The sequence below is a fragment of the Betta splendens genome, chromosome 17 (genome assembly GCF_900634795.4).
Source record: "Betta splendens chromosome 17, fBetSpl5.4, whole genome shotgun sequence".
NCBI lineage: Eukaryota > Metazoa > Chordata > Actinopteri > Anabantiformes > Osphronemidae > Betta > Betta splendens.
Genome location: NC_040897.2, coordinates 16,541,010 through 16,564,740, shown reverse-complemented (window position 1 = coordinate 16,564,740; position 23,731 = coordinate 16,541,010). Strand labels below are relative to the sequence as shown.

General features: G+C 52.7%; 1 protein-coding gene across 1 annotated transcript; it reads left to right on the top strand.

Moving 5' to 3' along the window:
- Positions 1-119: 119 nt before the first annotated feature.
- On the top strand, positions 120-23,152 carry lamc1 (laminin, gamma 1). The gene is made up of 28 exons (XM_029131206.3): positions 120-797; positions 10,012-10,316; positions 13,369-13,499; positions 14,078-14,244; positions 14,734-14,922; positions 15,153-15,270; positions 15,356-15,454; positions 15,737-15,873; positions 15,968-16,090; positions 16,550-16,739; positions 16,823-16,935; positions 17,020-17,241; positions 17,311-17,499; positions 17,642-17,887; positions 18,000-18,153; positions 18,237-18,379; positions 18,458-18,636; positions 18,712-18,868; positions 18,944-19,149; positions 19,223-19,302; positions 19,548-19,685; positions 19,851-19,995; positions 20,078-20,227; positions 20,308-20,422; positions 20,543-20,742; positions 20,827-20,985; positions 21,059-21,158; positions 21,261-23,152. Exons 1-28 carry the CDS (start codon positions 398-400, stop codon positions 21,515-21,517), a joined length of 4,812 nt encoding a protein of 1,603 aa, XP_028987039.1. The 5' UTR covers positions 120-397; the 3' UTR covers positions 21,518-23,152.
- Positions 23,153-23,731: the final 579 nt, after the last annotated feature.

The window sequence follows — 23,731 nt, the reverse complement described above, 5'->3', positions numbered from 1 at the left end:
GTCACGTGCCGGATTTAGACGCAGCTGATGCTTTCTTTTATTAACGCTCCACGTTTGCTCCGAACTTTTATTGGCCCTGACTCGGAAGTGTCCGCTGCGTCCTGCTCGGGCATGCGCAGTAGCGTCCAGGGTGTAGTCCCGTGCGCGTCTCTTCCTGCTGGGGTCGGTACATGGCGGCGGACACAAAGAGCTGAGAGCCTCGCAGCGCAGCAGCACAGCCGGGACACGAGCTCTGGACGCGGCCTGGAGCCCACGCACTGCGCCTCCCGCATGTTCTCACCCCACGCGTCTGCTTTTTACCGCCGGGAAACGAGTCGGTGAACTTTGGGAACTTTGGGAACTTTGGGTCGGTGTCGGAGCCGCGCACAGATCTTCTGCGGCAGAAAGAAGGGCTGAAATGCCGAGTGTGGTCCGGGTTCGGGCTCGGGTGCGGGCTCTGCGGGCCCTCGTGGCCTGGGGCTGGCTGGCCGTGTGCGTCCGCGCCGCCATGGACGAGTGCGCGGACGAGCGCGGCGCCGCGCAGCGCTGCATGCCCGAGTTCGTGAACGCCGCGTTCAACGTGACGGTGGCGGCCACCAACACCTGCGGATCCCCGCCCGAGGAGTACTGCGTGCAGACCGGCGCCACCGGCGTCACCAAGTCCTGCCACATCTGCGACGCCGACGACGCCCGGAACCACCACGGCGCCGTGTACCTGACCGACTACAACAACCACCTGGACACGACCTGGTGGCAGAGCCAGACCATGCTGGCGGGCGTCCAGTACCCGAACTCCATCAACCTCACCCTGCACCTCGGTAAGAAAGGGGCCTTGTCGTGGCCGTGGGTCCCGGCGAGCAGCTTGACGCTGACCGGCACCGACCCACGCGTGGGACCAGCCGCTGGAACCCACTGCGAGGTTCGGCCCACATTCTGCAGCCCTGAGCTGTGTTCTCAGGCTTTTCTGGGTTGACCCTGGCCGTCCGGTAGCGACTGGTGCCGTAAACCGTGTGTGAGTGAGTGTGAGAGTGTGTGTGTGTGTGAGTGCGTGTGATTGTGTGTGTGAGTGTGATAGTGTGAGTGTGATTGTGAGTGAGTGTGTGTGTGTGTGTGATTGCGTGAGAGTGTGCGTCTGATTGTGTGAGTGTGATTGTGATTGTGTGTGATTGTGAGTGTGATTGTGAGTGCGTGTGATTGTGAGTGCGTGAGTGTGTGATTGCGTGTGATTGTGATTGTGAGAGTGTGTGATTGTGAGAGTGTGTGTGATTGTGAGAGTGTGTGTGATTGTGTGTGTGTGTGTGATTGCGTGTGATTGTGTGAGTGTGTGTGCGTGTGATTGTGAGTGTGTGTGATTGTGTGTGTGAGAGTGTGTGTGATTGTGAGAGTGTGTGTGATTGTGTGTGTGAGTGTGATTGTGAGTGCGTGTGATTGTGAGTGCGTGAGTGTGTGTGTGTGTGTGTGTGTGTGTGTGTGTGTGTGATTGCGTGTGATTGCGTGTGATTGTGAGTGCGAGAGTGTGTGTGATTGTGTGTGTGTGTGATTGCGTCTGATTGTGTGCGTCTGATTGTGTGAGTGTGATTGTGAGTGTGATTGTGAGTGCGTGAGTGTGTGTGTGTGTGTGTGTGATTGCGTGTGATTGTGATTGTGAGAGTGTGTGTGATTGTGTGTGTGTGTGATTGCGTGTGATTGTGTGATTGTGAGTGCGTGTGATTGTGAGTGTGTGTGATTGTGAGTGCGTGTGATTGTGTGTGTGAGAGTGTGTGTGTGATTGTGAGAGTGTGTGTGATTGTGTGTGTGAGTGTGATTGTGAGTGCGTGTGATTGTGAGTGCGTGAGTGTGTGTGTGTGTGTGTGTGTGTGTGTGTGATTGCGTGTGATTGTGAGTGTGAGAGTGTGTGTGATTGTGAGAGTGTGTGTGATTGTGTGTGTGTGTGATTGCGTGTGAGTGTGTGTGATTGTGAGTGCGTGTGATTGTGTGTGTGATTGTGAGTGCGTGTGATAGTGTGCGTGTGTGTGTGAGAGATGGGGCTTTCTTGACTAACAGCCAGAGGTGTGTTTTTTGGGGGGTTCTGATGATCAGACACACTGGGCTCTACACTTAGTTATGAGTCCGGTTGATTTCCTCTTCTTTGACTGTTGCTTGGACGAAGCGCTGTTTGCTTGATTTTACAATGTTCTTTAACAAACAACCGCCTGGTAAACAATCAGCAGAATAATTCCTGTGGAAATGAAAGGTGGCTAAAACCCTGTTTGTCGTCGATGGTAGAACGCGACTGTTGCTGAGCTCGTCTGAGCCCTCGCTGGTTCTGTTCTAACGCGGCTTTAACCCGAGCTCGGCATTCCTGAGAGGTTCAGTCATGCCGCTGTCTCTCAGCCTCAGGTGCTGAGCTCTGATGGAGCTGCCTTCAATGACGCGCAGTGTTTTCTGTCCCTGGGCCATGTTTCCTTTGTGAGCCCGTGGGTTCTGGATCAAAGCTCCAGCTCTGTTCTGCGGGTCAGACCCACAGAGTGTGGGCCTCAGATGTGGGATCAGGAGGAATGTGGGATGTCAGGACGTCTCCTCGGCCCGTGTGAATAAAGGCTCGTCAGTTGCTGCAGAGCAGGGGTTTGTGGGTAATGGAGTGCTGGCGTTGATACCAGTGAGACTGGAGCCGGTTCTGTCGCATTTGCCTGAAGAAGCTGTTTCCAGTTTAAACGACATCTCTCTGAGTATTAGGTCCAGCCCGACGAGGCCTTCACGGAAATAAAAACACGACCGGAACCCAGAACTCTTCCAGAGTGACTGTTAATGAGCCTGAGGAGGCCGTTGGACGTGATTTAAGCTGGATCTAAAGCCGGGGTCCGGGTCCAGAGCGAGTGAAGCAGCCGTCTAATCTCAGGAAACGCCATGTTTGCAGAGGCTTTGATGTGTGTCTGCAGCAGGAAGGCGTCAACGTGCCCCGACCTGACTCTACCTGCCGCACAGGGACGAGCGGGCCTCAGTCGCCGGGTCACGTGACCACCTGCAGAAACCGCAGCGCGGGAGGATGGTCCCGATCAGAGCTGCACTTAAACGTCACATGAGCATCGCTTCTCTTTGAAGTCGATCACAGACGGAACGTCCCAGAATTCCTCCCAAGGTGGAAAGAGCTCCTGCTTCCAGCGGTTCCACAGCTGGAACGTTGGGCAGTAACGAGGGGTTTAAAGCGGGTTTTAGCTCATTCACCAAACGCGTGGCATTCGGTGCTTTCTTTCATCATTCCAGAGCCGTGGTGCAGCTGTGCCGCTCGTAACCGCTCCACAGCCAGGTTCCCACACCGGGCCCTAAACAGTGGCTCCGTCAATGGTGTAATTAGAACAGCTGGACAGGAGGCCGTTCCCACGGCGAAACCCGGTCGTCACGGCGACATGACCACCGCTGGCGAGACTGAGTCAGCGGCGTGAGGCGTTCAGGGTCCTCGCATATCTCTGTAACCTTGTGGCACGTGGACCGGCCGGCATCTCGGGTTCAAGGTGACACGGCTGCTGAAGGTCTTAGTTCCGTCAGATAAGACGGAACTAAAACACGTCTGCATTTCCTTTTGGCGGCAGCTCAACGCCCGTGCACAAAGGATGAACGTCCAGAGATCCGCTGATTCGTCTCCTTAGTGTTGCTTTTATGGTGTAACTGCTTGGTTTGAGGCTCATTTTACTTCATCTACTTCTTTAATCTTGATTTCTGACATAAAATGCTCAACATGGATGAAATTGAATAGACAAACCTTTTCACGTGTGAAAAAAAGAGTTTTTAGCTTCACAGAGACGAACACGTCTCTATCAAAGTAAGCAGCTGAATGAACGTCTGCCGGAGGAGTTGTCTTTGAGTTGTGTTCAGTGTCGCATCATTCACGTGTTCATGCATCAGGAGCCTCCGGCAGCAGAACCTTTCCTTTTAGAACCCGGACAGCTCTGATGAATTCAAACGCTGAGACGCTGTTCCTGAACGCCTCGTAGGAGCCTCCAGGTGAGGATGCAGCTGCTGAGGGGGCTTTATTTACCCAGAGCCCCACCCCCACAGCAAACGGCTCCTCTGCTCCTTCATTCACTCGTCCAAACTCCACATTCCTGTTGCTGTGTGCTAATTAAAAGGCCTGTGGTGTGTTCAGGGTCCCTGCTGACAGTCACACACTGTCATCAAGCCTCTTTGCCAACACAAGCCCCGTCCTGTCCCGCACGGCGCAGCGGCCATCTTGGTTCCACAGTCACAGGGCAGTAAATCAACTCGTTCCAACCTGAATCTGTTGGCCACGAGCTGAAGTGTCCTCACGAGTCCCCTGAAGGCATCACAGCATCTGCTCCCATTCAGCTGATCTTGAGTCTGTAGCACCAACAACACTGATGCTCTGGAGGTTCCAGCAGGTGGAATCACAGGAGCTGAGAACTGTGCCGTGGGTGGTGTTTTGTGTTGAATGCGTGACGTGCTGCTCTTCGTGTGAGAGCTCGTCGCCGTCTTTCCGTACATTGTGTTATTAAAGCTGTTGTTTTCCTCTGACACCTGGATCAGACCTGCACGGCTGTAATTACAGCCTCAGCTCAGAGACGTTTCCACCGGATGCACGGTGATCAGCGCTGGTTTCTCCTGCGGGCACTGAAAGCAGCAACATAGTGCAGTCTGGTTAAACCTGATTTAAAGGGGTCAGAACGGACCAGACTATGTGTCACTGTGTCTCTAAACTAACAGACACAATCAGCACTTCTTCTTTAATTCATATCATGTAGTCTATATTGTGGGTCCAGACAGCCAGAACGTTCCCGGTCCTGATTTCTACTGTGTGAACTTTGAAACGACGCTGCAGCAGCTTTTTGTCCCGTCGTCCTTCACGTCGGCTCAGACTAAACAGCCAGATAAGATCAGTCCTGAGGGTTTGAAGAGGGGTCACATGTCGGTTCTGTTATCAGTTCGGTTTAAAACTAGTGGGCTGATGCGTTCAAAGACCCTTGAATGCTTCAGCTGTTAACGGGCTTCAGGCTCTTATCGCACCTGTGGTTGTGGATGATGGAATCGGGCACGTTGACGCTCTTTTCTTGTGAAAAGTGAATCATTAACGGGTTCATGTGTGCTGGGACAGCCCGCTTTCTGCCACAGTCCAGCTCAGGCTGAACCCTCGGACCCGGCGTTTCCTCTGTGGGAGTTCAGCAGGACGGGAACAGGAGCAGCCTCTGACCTCGGGGCGCTGGTCCTGGACCTGCTGAGGGGAAGCCGGCCCTGCTGGCTTTCCACCTGCTGCTGGGACAAGGATGATGCACGCGCGTCCCAGTTTAACTTCACATCAAGCTGTAAACCTTCGTTAAACATTTCTCATCATAGCTTCAGAAAAATGTGCGACAACAACGAAGGTTGTTCCAGTGTGACCACGCCCCCAAACGGTGATGTCACCACCCAAGGGCGTGGCCAAGGTGAAACCTTTTCCCAGATGAATGATTCAGATGTAAATTATTAATTGACTACCTCGCTTCATACAGCACTGGAAAACGCAGCACTCACTTAATGAGTTCCTACTCTTTTAACCTGTGTGACTTGTTTTTTTAGTGTTATCGTTGTTTAGGACTTATTCATACCTTTTTTTATAATGCAGCATGCTTATAACTTTACAGCTGACGTTCTACTTAATAATCTGGAAGGCGTTGGCTGCTGAGCTAAAGCCGGTCTACAGATGTTCTCTTTGCTCCTCTGGGTTCTCAGAACACGATGTTCCCCAAACATTCCCTGTTCTGTGCTTCAGTCCAGCTTCGATGAAGCGCCACAGGAGCAGATGGTGTGAAGGAGCTCGGTGTCTGGGACCAGAGAAGCTCCTCCGTCAGCGTTGGGCTGCTGTGACGGGGCTTTGGTCCGTTTAGGTGTGGAGGCAGGTACCCGCCCCCGCTGGAAGGCTTTGTTCTGGGAACCGGGCCGTTTGCTGGGGTCTTGACGTCCTGCTGTGGAGCGGCTGCTTCTTTGGTGGTCTCACACGCGGCTGTTGGGAACCTGCTGTTATATTTGGCAGCAGCTCTTCTGGTATTTTTAGCTTGTTTACAGATTAGTGTGACCAACGTTACTTCATACAAAGACTCTGAAGCAGCAGAACATTTAATAAGTTCTGGTGAAGCTAGCAGTCGTAAGGAAAACGATTCAAACGTTTGTTCCAGCTCCTGTGAATGGATGAATAAATGATGACAGGACTCATCCTCAGACGCTCAGAAGAATCATTGCCTCCCACATTTAACTCCCTTCCTGCTGGGCCTCCCCCTCTCTCTCACTTAATTGGAAATCCCCCAACACACACACACACACACACTGTTTTATCTACTTCGTTCTGAAGTGTTCAGGGTCTGTGCTGAGGCTGTTTGTGCAGGTTTCCTGTTTGCTGAAGTCGTCTGGTTCGGTTTTAAAAAGATCACTCAAGTGTTTTGCACCAAGCTGAACCAGCAGAACCTCAGAACCAGAGAGAATCTGAGCTGAATCCTTCATCTTAATCCCCCTCAGACTCTTATCTCCTCAGACCTGGAGCCGCCGTCGTCCCATCAGAGCGGTGTTTATCAAACAGGAGCAGATCCAGGAGATATCGGAGCGCTTTCTAGCTGCACAGACAGAACCGCTGTGAACCTGGACGGGCACCGTGACCGGAGCTCAGGCGTGGGCTCGGCATTAAGCTGATTCCCAGAACCCCCTTTGGCTCATTCGGTCGTTCATAGAGCTGCCTGTTCACAGGCTCATTGTGCTCGTTTCCTCTTCAGAGATAATCATATGTGCTGCAGTTCTTTCTGACCCGTGTTTTAGTGTCTCTGGCTTCAAGCTGTGTAGAGATCAGGCTCCCTCCTGACCTTTTGACCTCCGTGTTCATCATTCGTGTCCCTATCTCTCACTAAATTCCTCAGTTTGTTGAATCCCGACTTGTTGGCCCCTGAACTCTACACCTGCGGCTCTGTCAGTTTCAGACTCAACCCTGAGACTGTTTCCACATGAAACCAGTTACATTTTCAGAATAAAATAAATTTTATTTTGATAAATTGATGTGGGTGATAAATTTCTTGGAAAAACATTGACTGCATAAACAATCTGAGTTTTTATTTGAACGAAATCCGATTAATAATCACTGAAGTGAGTTAACTTGCACAGGATTAGAGCCTCAGTGTGACCTTTGACCTCTGTCTGTACGGTCAACATCTTCGTCCTCTACAGATGATCTCGCGCTGTGTGGAGTTGAGCTCCAGTCACATGTTCAGAAGTCAAAGCAGTCATTGTTCATTCTTCTGGAGAGAAATGCGATGAGGTCATGGTGGGAAGTTTAATTGGACCGTGTCAGGAGCCGGGCGTGCCCCCGCTCAGCCGCCCTCAGGCCCAGCCCCAGGTTCTGCTCCACCAGCTGGAAGAGGATTCACAGGAATGTGCTGGTGAAACGCCTCTCAGTCACAGAATTCCAGCTTCAGAGTCCAGACAAAACGATGAGGCTGCAGCTCAGCATCGAACGCTCAGCTCAGCTGTCTTCAATTAGGTTAGTTCAACTTGTAAAGCATCACCTGTATCACTTGTCAGGTAGTTCTGACAGGAAGCTGGTGGGAGGGGTCAGGCGAGGAGGCGTGGCCAAAGCCTTCCATAGCGGGTGAGTCGAGCACCTGTGTTGTTGGAGGCTGTGGTGCTGCCGTACGATGAATCACATGGATACGGCTCCGAGTTAGACAATTCTATGGGTCTGACAGAACCGAGTTGGTCCCGGTTAGAGATATGAGACCACAGCTTCAAAGCAGCCCTCCATTTCCCTCAGATTTATCACCTGACACCTGATGTTTTTGACCATCAAACATGTCAGTCGATACATTTAGTGGAAGAATTGAAATAAAACGGTAAAAAAATCTTCTGTTAAGGGTTGTGGTTCTAGTTCTGCGAGGAGGCGTCTCTTGGCCCCTGACGTACTACGTAGCACTCGTGTTCATGTCTTCAGTGTCCTGAGGTCAGAGGTCATGTGCAGAACTAATATTGCTCAGTGGCACTTCAGCAGTGGTTGAACCTCACTCATCAACCTCCGTCCCCAGAGAAAATCCCCTGTCCTGCTGTGACCGGCATCTTCCTTATCTGGGCAGGAAAAACTCCCAGCAGCCCCCTCTCTCTGTCTCACACCCCCTCCCCTCCCCTCCCCCGGTTTCTCTCACTCACCCTCTCTCTCTCTTTCTCTGACATGCAGGGCTGGTCCTCCTCGTTCGCCCTTTTCTTCTCTGTGGATTCTCTTTCTCTGCTCTCGTCCTCTGTCCGGCGGAAACGCATTCCAGCCGGTTTATTCCTGCCGTCATCGTGTCACTCTGTCCCTCCCCAACAGAAGACAAAGAAAAGCTCCTTCCTTCAACAACTGGAGGCTCCTTTCATGTCCAGACCTGACTCTGGGCCCCCTGCGGAGCTTCCCGGGTTCAGCGCTCCTCAATAGGAGGGTTAGCTCTGCTTAATTAGTCCCGCCCGTGTAAAATGTAAATGGTTTACCTGAAAAGACTTTAATGATCTCCCCTCAACACCGGGGCCTAAAAGGTTAATTAAAGCCAGAGCAGCTAATTGGTGATCAACGTTTGCTTCAGGAGTCTTTACGGCAGCTCAGACCTGGAACAAAGAGACGCTGCCTCCTGAAGCTTTGGTTTGGTTTTTAATCCAGGCTTTACCCAAGTGTCTGTTTATACTCAGAACATCTGGTCTGACCAACGTCTCTGACTTGGGTTCTGTTTCGTCACCACCACACTATTTACGGTTAGAATCCAGGTGCTAGAAGAGAAGACGAGTGTAGACGCTGCAGTCAAACAGTACCGCTTTTATTTTGATAGGGCACATGCAAATAGGTTTGAGGCTTGTATAATGTTGCAGCTGCTGCTTCTGTCAGAACCAGGTTCAACAGTATCAGCAGTATAATTGTAGACGTGGACATCGTGGCCGTTTTCAGATTCATCCTCATCAATACGATTGTTGTGGATGGAGACACCGATCTCCTGCTGCGTCGGCTCTTCAGACACTAGAGGAATCAAACGATGCCAGAGTGGACGGACAGATGTCGCGCAGACAAACGAACGTGACTGTGATCGGCTGTTTGTCGTCTCCCAGCAGCCACCTGGGCTCATGTTTGCCTCCTCTTTGTCTCCTCGCTGTTTGCCAGGATGCGGAGGTTTCAGTGTTCCTGCCGTCTGGTGTCTGTCCTCCTCACGCCGACTTTGATCCGAGTCAGAGAGGGAAGTGTTGAGGGAGGAAAGATGTGTCAGGTTGCAGATGTTCAGCATCAGATTGTAATAGAAGAGTTGAAGCTTTTAACTGGGCTGTAGTGGACGTGGGTTTGAGAACGCAGCTCAACGCACAGGCATGACTTTGAACTCCCACTTCACGCTGTGGTTGGCCAGTAACCACGGATCACTGAACAGGCCCACTGGGCCAGAGTCCAGATCGCTGAGCGGTCAGGGGCCCAGTGGACCAGAGGTTCTGAAGGCTCTACTATCTCTACGTCGGCATCAGATCCAGGATCCAGTCTGGGCCGCGGACTGTGTGTGATCGTGTCTCCTTTGGTGCCTGACTCCAGTTCCTGTGCATCATCTGCTTCCTGTTTGGAGGTTTCTGTCTCCAGCTTCGGGCCGAGCCCGCAGCCTCTTGGTGACCTCAACCCGTCCGCTCCAATGCACGCTGGAGGAGGAAACTGTGTGTTTGCAGTTGCTTTATTGTTTCCTGTAATAAACTGCTGGTCTTTGTGAGCGTCTATCAGTCCTATCAGCTGCTTCACCTTTATTTGCTGCCAACACCGAGGGCCCCCCGGGCCGGGCCCTCGGCAGCACACTGTTTACAGAGCAGATTCTTTGGCTGAGCAAACAGACGTACCCCCCACCGCCGGCTCCAACATGGCGGCGCTGCCTCACACGGAGCATCTGCTGCGTGGCCTGCTCAGACTCGCCAAGTATGTGGAGAGCGCGAGCGTGTCGGGACCCCAAAACGCCGGCTCTGGCTCTGGTCGTACCCAGTTGCTGTTCATTTTTGAACCGTGTGGTCCCCTAACGCCTTCTGTCTCCCTCCCCTCTGCAGGTAAGGCCTTCGACATCACCTACGTCCGGCTCAAGTTCCACACCAGCCGGCCGGAGAGCTTCGCCATCTACAAGCGCACCCACGAGGGCGGCCCGTGGGTCCCGTACCAGTACTACAGCGGCTCCTGTGAGAAGACCTACAGGAAGCAAAGCGGCAGCTTCATCCGCACCGGAGAGGACGAGCAGCAGGCGCTTTGCACCGCCGACTTCAGCGACATCTCGCCGCTGACCGGCGGAAACGTGGCCTTCTCCACGCTGGAGGGACGACCCAGCGCCTACAACTTTGACCACAGCCCGGTTCTGCAGGTGAGCGCCGCCGGTCGGCCACGCGCAGGCTCAACAGGAAGTGGTGTCTGAATAGTTGCACGGAGGCCGGGTCAGAGCTCATTGGGTGGGTTCTGACAGAATCAGATCCCACACTTGGATCTGATGAGGGTTTTTGTGAGTGGATATGTTTCGTTGTGAGTGGAAGTGGATTTGGCCCAAACTTTGTAAATAATTTTTATTCGGGCGGATTGTTGTGGTTCTGACACTGTAGAATTTCCACCTCAGGACGCCCACTGAGGAACAGACAAAATAGTCTAGACTTTAGGAAAATAATTTACTCTGACCTTCTGGGCCAGAACCGATTTGAGTAGATGTGTGTGTATGTGACCGATGACCTGCCTCTTGTTCTGTGACTAGAACCACATGTTGGGCCCCTGTGGAATAAACATCAGCCGTCGAATGGAGTCCGAGATCATCTTTATTATTTGGAGTCGATACATAAAAGCTTGAATTGTTCAAAGCAACAGAACAGCAGTTGGTTCCCAGGTCCAGTCCAAGTGTTGCAACATGTTGCTAGGCAACGCCCCCGGGTTTCCCACTGCTGCAGCAGCTCGGTTTGGCCCGACAGACCTGCAGCTGCGCAGCTTCCTCGCTGCCCCCCACGTCTCCCCCCACCGCTCCCCACCTTCTCCCTCGGCGTGTTTGCCTTTCCATGTTTCTTCACTCTCCCATTTCCCAATAGCTGTTTTCATTCTTTACTCGCTCTGTGTAATGCTGCTCTGATGGATCGCTCTGTCTGAATTGTAAAATGATGTTTCCATCCAGCTGAGGGACGCTCGGCCTTCGCTAGAGGAAAAGCGTCAGTGCTCCAGTTATTTAAGGGAGTGAGCAGCTGAGATGTATTTACAGAAACTTCCTGCCACTCGTCTGATGTTGCTGAAAATAAATTTAGGTTCAAATCTGACCCTGCGCTCTGAGCAGCCACCCTGCCAGGCTGGGTTCTGGTTCTGGTTCTGCAGCCGCTTCTGCTCCGTTGGGCCGAACAGTGGGTGACGTGAGCTGGCCTTCATGAGCCAGTAGTGTCAAATATAAACGTTGAGGTTTGAGCGGAGCCATTGGAGCGGTGACGAGCCTCCCTGTTTCCTTGGTTCCCTCCGTGTAAACGGCCACATTTAGCTGTGCTGCTCAGCTGTAAACTTCCTTATTTGACCTGTTGGCATCAGGCTATTTATACCAAAGCTGGGAACTGCTTTGGAGGCGTCAGACGGCTGGTTGTCGCTCCCTGACATTCCTGCTGTCTGTCATCCCTGAGCTCTGAGGGGAAAAGCCTCCCGCTGAGCGTCCTCCTTAACGGCCCGTTTGGCCGCTAGCGATGCTTGTTTTATTATAGAGCTGCGGTTCCCAGGCTAATCTGGCCCTGAGCCCTTTAAATAAAGCAGCGCCTGCTCGCAGCCACTGGGGCAGATGTCGCATATTTCTGCGCTGAGCTTTCACCTCTGAACTCTTCAGACCGTGTCATCGAAGTAAATGTTCGGTGTGTGAGGTGATGGTGGTGGCTGCTGTCTAACCAAACAATCCAAATGACAGCGTGTCTGTGCACATCTGATGTAGGTCAGGGAGAAGGCATTCGTTTAGCGTGTGTATTGTGTCTTTGCTGCACAGCTTCACGTGTGACCAAGCCTTTAACCTTTGACTGCTGAACACGTGCTGTGGTTTCTCTGCAGTGCAGTGAGTCAGACTAAGCTGGTAGGAGGAGGAACCAGCATCCCTGACAGGCTGCGTGTGCTTCCAGGATGTTTCTGCAGCTCAGCTGAATGTTTGTGGTTCCCTGAGGACTTTCTAACATTCCTTCTCAGCCAAGGCCTTTCACACAGCACCGATCTGCACATGATTGAAAACAAATGTTCTGTAGAGTTTGAACAATGTTGAGTCAGTGGAGAAGCTGCAGCAGCTTCCTGGACCGGCCGTCTGAAGAGCTGCAGCTGTCGGACCGGCCCGAAACGTTTATCCTGCATGAATCGCAGGCAGAAGCAGGAAGCTGTCGGATAAGGAACCAGACGAGGAACCAGCTGCAGCAGCACCGATGCTTCTTTATCAGAGAAGTGTCAGCTAGATGCGGTGAAGCTGCCAAACCTGAGCAGAGAGTCAGAAAGCTACTGGAGCGTCCAGAATGAGCCCGGCCCCACAGTCTTAGCGCTTCACTGCTGCTTAAACACGTCCAGAGGAAGCTCAGCCCACGTCACTGTGAGGTACTTCAATGAATGAAGCAACCGTGAGCAGACCCAGAACACATCAGAGGGATTATATGTTCAACCTGGACTGGGAACAGCAGGAGTCAAACTGACTGAGCTTCACGTGCAGTCATGTGATCATGGGAGATCAGTGGGTCTCTGTCAGTGTTGGCTGGAGCCTGATCACACACTACAAACTGACCTGACGACCCACGAGTGCATATCTAAAGGATGCTGAAGGGATGTGTCCTCAGCCTTTTACCTGTAGCAGCTGATGGTGGATACCCCCCACCCCCCACTCCCTTTGGGGAAAAGGTGTCTCTGCACCTGACCCCTGGGGAAGCTAGTGGGAAGTGTCTGCTTCCCTGTTCATGGTTCCTATGAAGCCTGTGAGGTCACGGTGAGTCATTCTGCAGCAGCAGCAGCAGCAGGAGGAGGAGGAGGAGGCAGGTGGCAACTTCATTAGTTGCTTGTTTAAAACTCCAGGAAACTGGAGGTCAGAGCAGCAGACGTGTCTGACAGCACTCTGATCGGCCCGAGTGGAGAACGTGACCTGATGATGGCGAGTGGTGTCGGTTGAGGCTCAGGTTCATCGCTGCAGAGCTGCCTCATACTCATTGGCCTTCACTCTACTTTCCCACAGACACTTCCGTCGTCCACCCAGACTGAACAGGTGTCCTTCAGTGATTGCCAACACAATAAATAACAGTGTAAATCATGAGCACTAAGTGTTTCCCACGGCCTGAGAATGAAGTAAAGCACAATTTTATTAGTGCATGTATGTGCGCCCCCCCACTGGTGGTGACCAGAGTCTCGATGGTGACTGTGTCTAACGTGCCTCCATGTTGCTTCTGTTGCAGGAGTGGGTGACGGCCACCGACATCAGAGTGACCTTGAACAGACTCAACACGTTCGGAGACGAGGTTTTCAACGACCCCAAAGTGCTGAAGTCTTACTACTACGCCATCTCGGACTTCGCTGTGGGAGGAAGGTAAACGGACTTTCTGCGGGTCAGCTGGTTCTGGTGTATCGCGGGGTGCTTGGCTCACTGCTCACCATAGCACAACGGGCCATAATCTGTTTGAGATGTGGAGCAGATTTCCATTACACTGCCAGCATTCCTGGCATTCCAGGCCCACAGGGCCGGATTACAGGCAAATGGAAAGGGGCGCGCTGAGCGCCGTGACCAGTGTAGGAACAGGAAGGAGCACCTGCAGAGCTGGAGGAGCCCTGAGAACATGTGGCCTGAGGACCGACTTCCTGCTCGGAGGCACGTTAGAGAAGTGCACACGCTGAAATGTGTGCACTTTGAGCTGGGGCCTTGGTGGGTTCTACCGAGGCTTCGGCTGCTGAACAGCCAGAATCAGCTCCTCCTCGTCTTCCTCCCCCACCGTGGCTTTTTCCAAAGCTCGCTGCCAAAAACCACCTGAGACAATGAGACGAGGTGGCGGCAGCTGAGCAAGTCCCGTCCTGCCGAGGGGCTCAGCCCGAGGAACAACAGAGCCACAGGCCTCGCGTCTCCTACGCGTCCCCGTCTCTGCCGCTGTCACAGGTGTGTTTCTCTCTCAGGTGTAAGTGCAACGGTCACGCCAGCGAGTGTGTGAAGAACAGCAGAGGGCGGCTGGTGTGCAACTGCAAACACAACACGGAGGGCGACGACTGCAACGTGTGTAAAGCCTTCTACAACGACCGTCCGTGGAGGAGGGCGACGGCCGACAACGCCAACGAGTGTCTGCGTAAGTCTGCTCGTGTTGACCCGGCTCCTTCGCAGCCGTGATAAAGCAACAGCAGCTGTTGACCTTGATGAAGTCATGTTGTTACAGCGTTGCCTAAACAATGAGTCCGAAGCCGCCACAAACTTACACAGTTAAATTAACGTCGGGGTGAAGTGAAGTCGTCTGGGTCGGACCCTGAACCGGACCGTTCGTTGCTATAGGCCCAGTCAGTCAGGGGGCTGGGAGGAAGCGGTGTCTCTGGGGCATTGTGGGAGCTGTAGTTTATATCACAGTGCAGATGCATGACTAACTGGGCTCAGGGAACTGGACTGTTCCTGTTCTCCCACACTCAGCCTCCTCCAGCACCAAACCCTGATGCTCTGCAGTGAAGTCTGTCACTTCCTGCCTCATGACAGATGCTTTTTTACCTCCGTCATCGTTGCTGAACAGCAGAAAGTCTTCAACCCTGTGTTGCTCCATATTATCATATATCCTCTGTTTGTGTCTCAGCCTGCAACTGTAATGGGAAAAGCTCTGAGTGCTACTTCGACGCAGAGCTGTACCGGGCCACGGGTCACGGCGGCCACTGCAGAGGCTGCGCTGACAACACGGACGGACCCAACTGCGAGCGCTGCCTCGACCACTACTACAGAGACCAGAGTGGCAGCCGCTGCCTGCCCTGCAGCTGCAGCAGCATCGGTGAGTCCCGGTCAGATCCGATCGCGTGGAGCGGAGGAAAACGGCTGGATGAGGCAAAGGTGGCTGGTGAAGCTTCCTCACCTGAGGTTTATCAGGCTGAGCATGTCAGAGCATCACCGTAGGGTTGGGCCGAGTTCTGAGCTGTTGGACGCTCAGAGTCGAGGGGAAGAAGCTGAACGCTGAGCTGTAAGTGTTGAGTCGGCTCTGATGGTGTCTATGGTGTGTTTCAGGCTCCGAGTCTCTTCAGTGTGACAGCAGAGGAATGTGTGCGTGTAAACCTGGAGTGACTGGAGACAAGTGTGACCGCTGCAAGCTGGGCTTCCACAGTCTGACCGAGGCCGGATGCAGGTACAGCTCTGCAGCTGCGTGAGCGCCCCCTGCTGGGGGAGCTGCTGACCTCGGTAACCTGGCTCTCTCTCTCTCTACCTGTCAGGCCTTGCTCTTGCTCGCCCGCTGGCAGCACTCAGGAGTGTGACGTCGGCACGGGACAGTGTCGCTGCAAAGACCACGTGGAGGGCTTCAGCTGCGACAGGTAACGGAGTAGGGCAGTTTATTAGGAACCCAGTAGCAGCTAATGATGGGGCCGTGTGACGTCAGACATCAGACCCTCTGAACCTTGATGCATGTCCACTGAGCTGCAGGTTCAGTGTCTGCAGTGACGTCAGAGCAGGTGGTGCTTCTTTAGCTTTTCTCCATTTTACATCGGACACATCAAGTGTTAGTGAGGCCCAGTCAAAGGCCAGCTGCAGGTTCCCTCCTCCCAACAGCAGCATAGAGCATTTTTAACCCCTCCCTGCCTGTTGGTGTGTGTCAGGTGTAAACTGGGCTACTTCAACCTGGACCCCAACAACCCTCAGGGCTGCACCCCCTGCTTCTGCTTCCAGCACTCATCTGTGTGCGAGAGCGCCGAGGGCTTCAGCGTACACACCATCAGCTCCTCCTTCGACAGAGGTAACGCCCAGCGAAATAAACCCACAGAGCCTTAGACCGGACCACAGCCCGGGGCAGAAGCTGTACAGCTGTACTGTGTGTGTGTTTGTGTCAGGGGACGAGCAGTGGAGCGGTCAGCAGCGCGAAGGATCCAGTGTGGAAGTCCAGTGGTCTCGCAGTGAACACGAAATCTTCCTCATCTCAGACGACTACCAACCCCTGTACTTCGTGGCTCCAGGTACACACTACATTAAACACCGTGACCTGCCCCTCGGTCAGCACATGACAGTGGACTCTATCCTGCAGCCGATGTCTCAGCTCTCATGTATTCAGGCCTGGTTTCATGATCTGGGATCAGAGAACCCTGGTTTCTTCACTGATTTCTCTGCATGTTACCACGTTTTGTTGTCTGCTGACTGACCAGAGCGTAGCCACACACAGAGATCCTCCTTACAGAGTGGGTACGGTCCGCTCGGTTTGTTAAATTCACTTTAGGTTAGAAGTTATAAAAGTAAATCTGAGTTTGAGGAGACCTCTGATTTGTGATGTGACAAAGTAAAGGACCGACTTCAGGGGCTCGAGTTCACACGTCAACCGTACATTGAGTGTGACGCAGTTCTGTGTATAGAGCGTGTCGGTAATAGGTTTTTTCGACTCAGGTCTCCGTGAAGCTGCTGACAAAGTTTCTGTGTCACAGGGAAGTTTCTGGGGAACCAGATGCTGAGTTACGCACAGAATCTGAGTCTGAGTTTCCGTCTGGAGCGGCGGGACAGTCGTCTGTCGGCGGAGGATCTGGTTCTGGAAGGAGCCGGTCTGAGGGTGGCCGTGCCGCTCATCGCCCAGGGCAACGCCTACCCCAATGAGAACGCGCAGACTTATGTGTTCAGGTGAGACAGCAGGTCAGGAGGTGCTGCTCTTCGATCTGGTCCGGGTTCATCCTGACGTCCAAATCTGTGTTTCTGTGGTTCAGGCTCCATGACAGCAGCGAATATCCCTGGAGACCCACCATCAGCCACTCAGACTTCCAGAAACTCCTCCACAACCTGACGGCCATCAAGATCCGCGGCACCTACAGCGAGAAGAGTGAGACACGCATGCATGACCAAAATGCACACACAAATCTTCTGTAAAGCTGAGCTTCGTTTGCTGCTGGGTCCGTCTCCCCAGGTGCCGGTTACCTTGACAACGTCTCCTTGGTGACTGCGAAGCGGGGTCCAGGCGTTCCAGCGCGCTGGGTGGAGCAGTGTACTTGTCCTCAGGGCTATAAGGGGCAACACTGTGAGCAGTGCACCATGGGATACCGCCGGGCCCGGCCAGAGCTCGGACCCTTCAGCTCCTGTGAGCCCTGCAACTGTCACGGCCACAGTGAGGCCTGCAACCCTGACTCAGGTACCGACCGGTCCACTGGCGTCCACTGGTTTGCTGCTTTATTGTTTGACTGACTGTCCTGTTGTCCAGGAGCGTGCGACTGTCGGCACCACACAGCCGGGCTGAGTTGTGAGCGCTGTAAGGACGGTTACTATGGCGACGCAACCCAGGGCACATCAGCAGACTGCAAGCCGTGTCCGTGTCCAGGAGGAGCCACCTGCGCTGTGGTCCCCAGAACTGCAGAGGTGGTCTGCACCAACTGTCCCGCTGGAACCACAGGTACCACCTGTCTCAGTGTAGAGATAAAGATTCTGACCTGAAATGAGAACAAACCTGTAGCCACAGGTTCTAATTAAGTTCAAAGTGCTGCTAGCCGCAGAATGTGACAGGGAACAGTGTTCACCTCGTTTTCTGTCTGCAGGTAAACGCTGTGAGCTGTGTGACGACGGCTTCTTCGGAGACCCTCTGGGTCAGAACAGTCCGGTCCGGTCCTGCCGCGCCTGCAAGTGCAGCGACAACATCGACACAAACGCCGTCGGCAACTGCAACCGCGAGACCGGAGAGTGCCTCAAGTGCATCTACAACACTGACGGCTTCTTCTGTGACCGCTGCAAGGAGGGTTTCTACGGCAACGCCCTGGCCGCCAGCCCCGCCGACAAATGCAAACGTAAGACAAGGGAAGGTCCCGACATGTGTGAGCCTCAGAGACGGTCTCATGACCCAGCGCGGATGATGAACTGTCCTGCCACCATTTGAAATGTAAATGTGTCGGTGTGCAGCCTGCTCCTGTTCTCCATTGGGGACCGTGGATCGACAGACCAGCTGTTCCCAGGTCACCGGTCAGTGTCTGTGCCTCCCCAACGTCTCCCAGCGTGACTGCAGCGCCTGCGAGCCCGGATTCTTCAACCTGCAGAGCGGCACCGGCTGTGAACGGTCAGAACCTCATGTTCACCTGAGCTGCCAGATGGTTTGTGTGGCCACAGCAGCAAAGGCTCATCCTTGGTGTCCTTCCACAGATGTAACTGTAATCCCATTGGCTCTACAAGCGGCCAGTGTGACATCACCACCGGACAGTGCGAGTGTCAGCCTGGCGTCACCGGCCGACACTGCCAGCACTGCGAGGTCAACTTCTTTGGCTTCAGCTCGTCTGGCTGCAAACGTAAGCTGGGGTTCTGCTGTCCCGTCCGGGTTCTGCTGTCCCGTCAGGGCTTAACCTTTCCCTCTGTTTGACCCCCAGCCTGCGACTGTGACCCTGAGGGCTCCCAGTCAGGTCAGTGTAAGGAGGACGGGCGCTGCGAGTGTCGGCCCGGCTTCGTCGGCGCTCGCTGTGACATGTGTGAGGAGAACTACTTCTACAACCGCTCGGCGCCGGGCTGCCAGCAGTGCCCCTCCTGCTACAGTCTGGTCAGAGACAAGGTGAGTTCTCAGAGCCAGGTCCAGAAATGGTGCCGCGGCCGTTCCCTCCTGTGAATGAAACGTTTGTCTGTGCAGGTGAACCAGCAGAGGCAGAAGCTGCACGAGCTGCAGACTCTGATTGATAACCTGGGTTCTGGTCAGGAGACCGTCAGCGATAAAGCCTTTGAGGACCGGTTGAAGGAGGCAGAGCGAGCCATCATGGAGCTGCTGGAGGAGGCTCAGACCAGCAAAGGTAGTAGCACATGATCCTGGCCTCAGCAGAACCTTTGAAATGGACTCTGATGACTGTGACCTTTGACTTCTGTAGAAGTTGACAGAGGCCTGCTGGACCGTCTGAACAACATCAACAGCAGTCTGACCACTCAGTGGAACCGACTGCAGAGCATCCGGAACACCGTGGACAACACGGGCACGCAGGCCGACCGGGCCCGCAACCGAGTACGAGATGCAGAAAGTCTGATCGACCGAGCCCGGCAGGAGCTGGACAAGGCCAAGGACGCCATCAGCAAAGTGGTGAGTGGGACGAAGCGCCTGACGAGGTGACTGCGGCGTGGAGCCCAGTAAAAGCTGTCGATTCTACCCACAGGACATCAAACCGCCCGGTGGTACCGGAGAGCCCAACAACATGACACTGCTGGCTGAGGAGGCCCGCACCCTGGCTGAGAAGTAAGACCCCCACACACACACACACACTCACTCACTCACTCACTCACTTTGGATCTGGAGCCTTGGATCAGGTCACACGACGGTTACATAAGACACTAACAAAGTCTTAGTTATTATAATGCTTAGAAAATGTTGCTGCAGTTCCTCCTTAAAATCCACATTTTCTCCAACTTTCAACAAGACATAAGGTGCATGTCTGCCAGTGTATGTGAATGCTGTACGTTGGTTGTTCCCTTTCTTGCCAGACACAAAATGGACGCCGACCAGATTGAGAAGATTGCCAAAGACGCCAACAGCACGTCAACCAAAGCGTACAACCTGCTGCTCAAGACTCTGGAGGGAGAAAACAAGACGAGCCACGAGATCGAAGAGCTCAACAGGAAGTAGGTGTCGGCTCTGAGCCTGGGTATCGCCAGAGGATGTAACCTACATGATGTTCTTAGAAGAATGAAGCTAAAACCTAAGTAAAATACAGAAGTAGAGAAAGGTTTAGCAGTTTTAGCAGTCAGGTCACTGTGAAACCAGGTGTGAGAAACTGTCCTTTTCAGGTACAATGAAGCCAAGGAGCTGGCCAAGAACCTGGAGAAACAGGCCAACAAGGTTCAGGCTGAGGCAGAAGACGCCGGAAACCAAGCTCTGAAGATCTTTGCCAACCTGACCGGCCTGCCTCCGTTCGACACACAGGCCCTGGAGGTGAGATCGGACAGATCCTCAAGTCGCCTTAGTCTCGCGTCCCGTCTCCTACCAGGTTGTTGAGCCCTGTCTCTGTGTTCAGGATGAAGCCAGTAAGATCAAGAAGGAGGCTGCAGACCTGGACAAGCTGATCGATAAGACGGAGAAGGAGTACAACGACCTCAGGGACGACCTGAAGGGCAAAGAACTGGAGGTCCGCAGACTGCTGGAGAAAGGCAAGAGTGAGCAGCAGGTAGGTGGACGGATCCGAGCACAGGAAGGTTTCCAGTACCGTAGCGTGAGTGACAGCAGGCGCCTCCGTCTCTGTGACAGACTGCGGATCAGCTGCTGGCTCGAGCGGATGCTGCCAAGGCTGTGGCTGAGGAGGCGGCGAGGAAGGGCCAGTCCACCTTCAGAGAGGCCGAGAGCATCTTGGAGGACCTCAGAGGTACTGACCCGTCACTCGCCTGCACGAACTAGGGACTGAGAAAGCTGTTGTCTGTTAAAAAGTCAAACCCTCTACTTAAGTGGCAAATGAAGGACTTTGATTTACGTTTGTGCTTCACAGACTTCGACAGGAGGGTGAATGACAACAAGACTGCCGCCGAGGAGGCCATGAAGAAGATTCCCGCCATCAACGCCACCATTATTGCAGCCAACGAGAAGACTCGTCAGGCAGAGGCGGCGCTGGGCAACGCGGCTGCAGACGCCCGAGAGGCAAAGGCCAAGGCGGAGGAGGCCGAGAGGATCGCAGCCAACGTGCAGAAGGTGAGAGCAACACTGCCCTCGTCTGGCAGCTGGCAGCGTGTGCTGGTTCTGGTTTAAAGGCCTGTGTTCTGTGGGGACTCTAAGGGCTCAGCCAAGACCAAGGAAGAGGCAGAGAAAGCGTTGGAGGAAACCGAGAAGCTGGACGACGAGGTGGACAACATGATGGACCAGCTGAAAGCTGCTGAAGGCGAGCTGGCCAAGAAGAAGGCCGAGGCCGACGAGGACATGATGATGGCCGGGATGGTATGACCCGTTTCACACTGCGGTGCTGTGGTTAAAGATGCAGAGTCTCATCGGGCTGTTTACGCTCCTGCAGGCGTCTGACAACGCTAAGGAGGCCGAGGACAACGCGCGCAAGGCCAAGAATGCAGTGAAGACGGTCCTGAACACCATCAGCGCCCTGCTGGACCAGCTCGGTAAGAACAGAACCGCTCCGGAACCACCAGCCGTGTCCAGACATGGTGCTTCAGATCAGACATCGCGTCACTCGCGTCCTGTTTCCTGCTTCTGTCTGACAGGAAACATCGACAAGGTGGACCTGAGCAAACTGACCCAGATCGACGAGTCACTGAAAAGGGCCAAGGGCAAGATGGCTGACAGCGACCTGGACAGGAAGCTGGCGGAGCTGAACGACGTGGAGCGGACCCAGAAGGACATGATCAACGACTACGACCGTCAGATCCGAGAGATCCGTGCCGACATCGCCAACCTCGACGACATCAAGAACACGCTGCCCGACGGCTGCTTCAACACGCCGTCTCTGGAGAGGCCTTAGCCCCGCCCCCAGCCCCGCCCCTGCCCAGCCCAGCCCCGCCTCCTCACTCTGCCTCACGTCTAACACTCCGGCGAACATGCCGCCTTTTACCAAAACTCTTGTTAAATCTTTGTTTAAATCTGTATTTCACGTTTTTAACAAAGCAGAAGCAGCTTTTACTTTTGTCTTTAGGTTTTTTTTTTTTTTTTGGAGACGCAGTAGTGGTTACGGCAGAATGAACTAAGCAGCACCCAGAAGCTGCAGAGAACCAGAACCACAAACCCAACGTGACTGCAGCTGTCACTCATCACGACGGCTACTCAGTGTTTTTCAGTGAAGGAACCCTGGCTGCTCTGAAGCCCCTGGCGTTTTTACCTCCCACTGCCTGTTCTGATATCAGGAACATGGACCGGACCCGGTTCGCCCCACTTGATGCATGTTTATTGTGTCCACATGTAATGAATATAGATCACGTGTTTCCAGGCTACACCCAATGACCACTTCATTAGGAACACCCAACACCGCAGCTCAGCCTTAATTCTACTTTAGAGTCTGATTTCTCTGCTGTGAAGCGTGTGGTTCTAAAGTTCTGGTTTCTTCATTTATTTAAATTGACTCCAGCATCCACATTTGAACCTGGTGGCCATCAGCGCTGCTTTACTGGATTGAACCGGTGTGCCTAATAAAGCAACCTCAAGCGTTTATCCCTCACGTCCAGACCGTAGTCAGAACCCAGGCTCCACAGGAACCGGGTCCGATGGGCTCTTCTCACTGCCACAAAACCGTGTCATGTCCTGATGACGTTTAGTTTTGATTTTCTTGTTCCTGCTCGTCACTGGTTTCACTCATTAACTTTTCTTCAGGCTAAATCCAACACTATGCAACTTTGTACATTTTGCGTAGCGAGAATTTTATCTGATACACTGGTGCTAATAATTATTTCAAATGTTATATTTTTGTGTGAATGTTTTTTATTATGACTTAGATGAGGACTTATTTGTGTAAATATATGCGTCAATAATTCAGGACTGGCTGGAAGAAAACATGTAAACAGCCATGTTAAGATCTATCACAATCAATCAACTGACACCTCCAGGTAAAATCTATATAGAAATATCTATAACGTCTGTGGTATGTGCTTATTATAATATGCTTGCTTGTATACAAGGCTCCATGTCGCTGCCTCACATCGATGCCATAGTTTTCTTTTCGTCACACATTATTCAGCCTAGCTGGATGTGTGTTATTGTTTTGAACTTTGACCCTGCTCACCAATCAGGTGAGCGTTTTACTGGCTTTGTGGAGACGATGGACTCAGTCACGTGTTGGTGCAGCCGTTTCATTAATGTTTGTGCCTTAACGTTTTAACGTTTGGTTGTAACCAGGATTAAAGTAGATCAGAGAAGCGTCAAACTCAGCGACTGAACCTGGTTTACTTCCTGTCCCTCCATCCACGCGGCACCTCGCTAGCTGGCAGCACGTCATGTATAAACAGTATTTTAAGTTATAATGTGCCACTTATTTGTATTATTTGTAATCCCGGTGTCTTAGACAAGACGTCTGTGCTGCCCAGTGAGGGGCTGAGTGACACTGTCTGATCCCATGTGCCTGTAAATCCAAATCTAACATTTGAATAATAAACAATTACTACAGGAATCGCTTGAGCGTTTGTTTTGTGGCCTGGATGCTAGGTGGGCTGTGCAAAACTGACTCAGTCAAAGGACTAATCCACAGAGGAACTTCTTACATTTACACAAATACAAAAAGTATGTGCATCAAATATTATAATAATGCTGCAGTACCAGAACCACAGCTGGAGAACTGAGGTTAGAAACCATCAGACAGAGCTGTTTGTAACGTGGTTGTTTATGTCCCAGTCAAATGAGTTAATAAGTGTCTAGTCCAGATGTGATCGATTCATCTCTCATTTTCATTCAGTTTGCTTCTTAACCTGCAGCCATCAAAGCACAGCTCTTTATTTTAATTATGTATGATTTAGGCAACATTTAACTTTTCTAGACAAGGGATCACTGCCCATGCTGAAGATAAAAACTACAGCTTAAACCAGGAGCATCCACAATAAGTAAATAATTTTTTTTTTAAAAATAATTTAAATAAATTAAACCATGCCTGCCAATCACATTTTGCCCACATATATGAATTGAAGCCAGCTATTAATAATACATTTAATATATTGAGCTGAAGTACATTTTCACAGCGTTTAATTCTGAGAGC

Coding starts and splice junctions, on each gene's coding strand:
- lamc1 (XM_029131206.3), top strand. CDS start 398: ATGCCGAGTGTGGTCCGGGTTCGGGCTCGGGTGCGGGCTCTGCGGGCC. Junction 17,500..17,641: donor CTGTCCCGCTGGAACCACAG/GTACCACCTGTC, acceptor TTCTGTCTGCAG/GTAAACGCTGTGAGCTGTGT. Junction 20,423..20,542: donor CATCTTGGAGGACCTCAGAG/GTACTGACCCGT, acceptor TGTGCTTCACAG/ACTTCGACAGGAGGGTGAAT.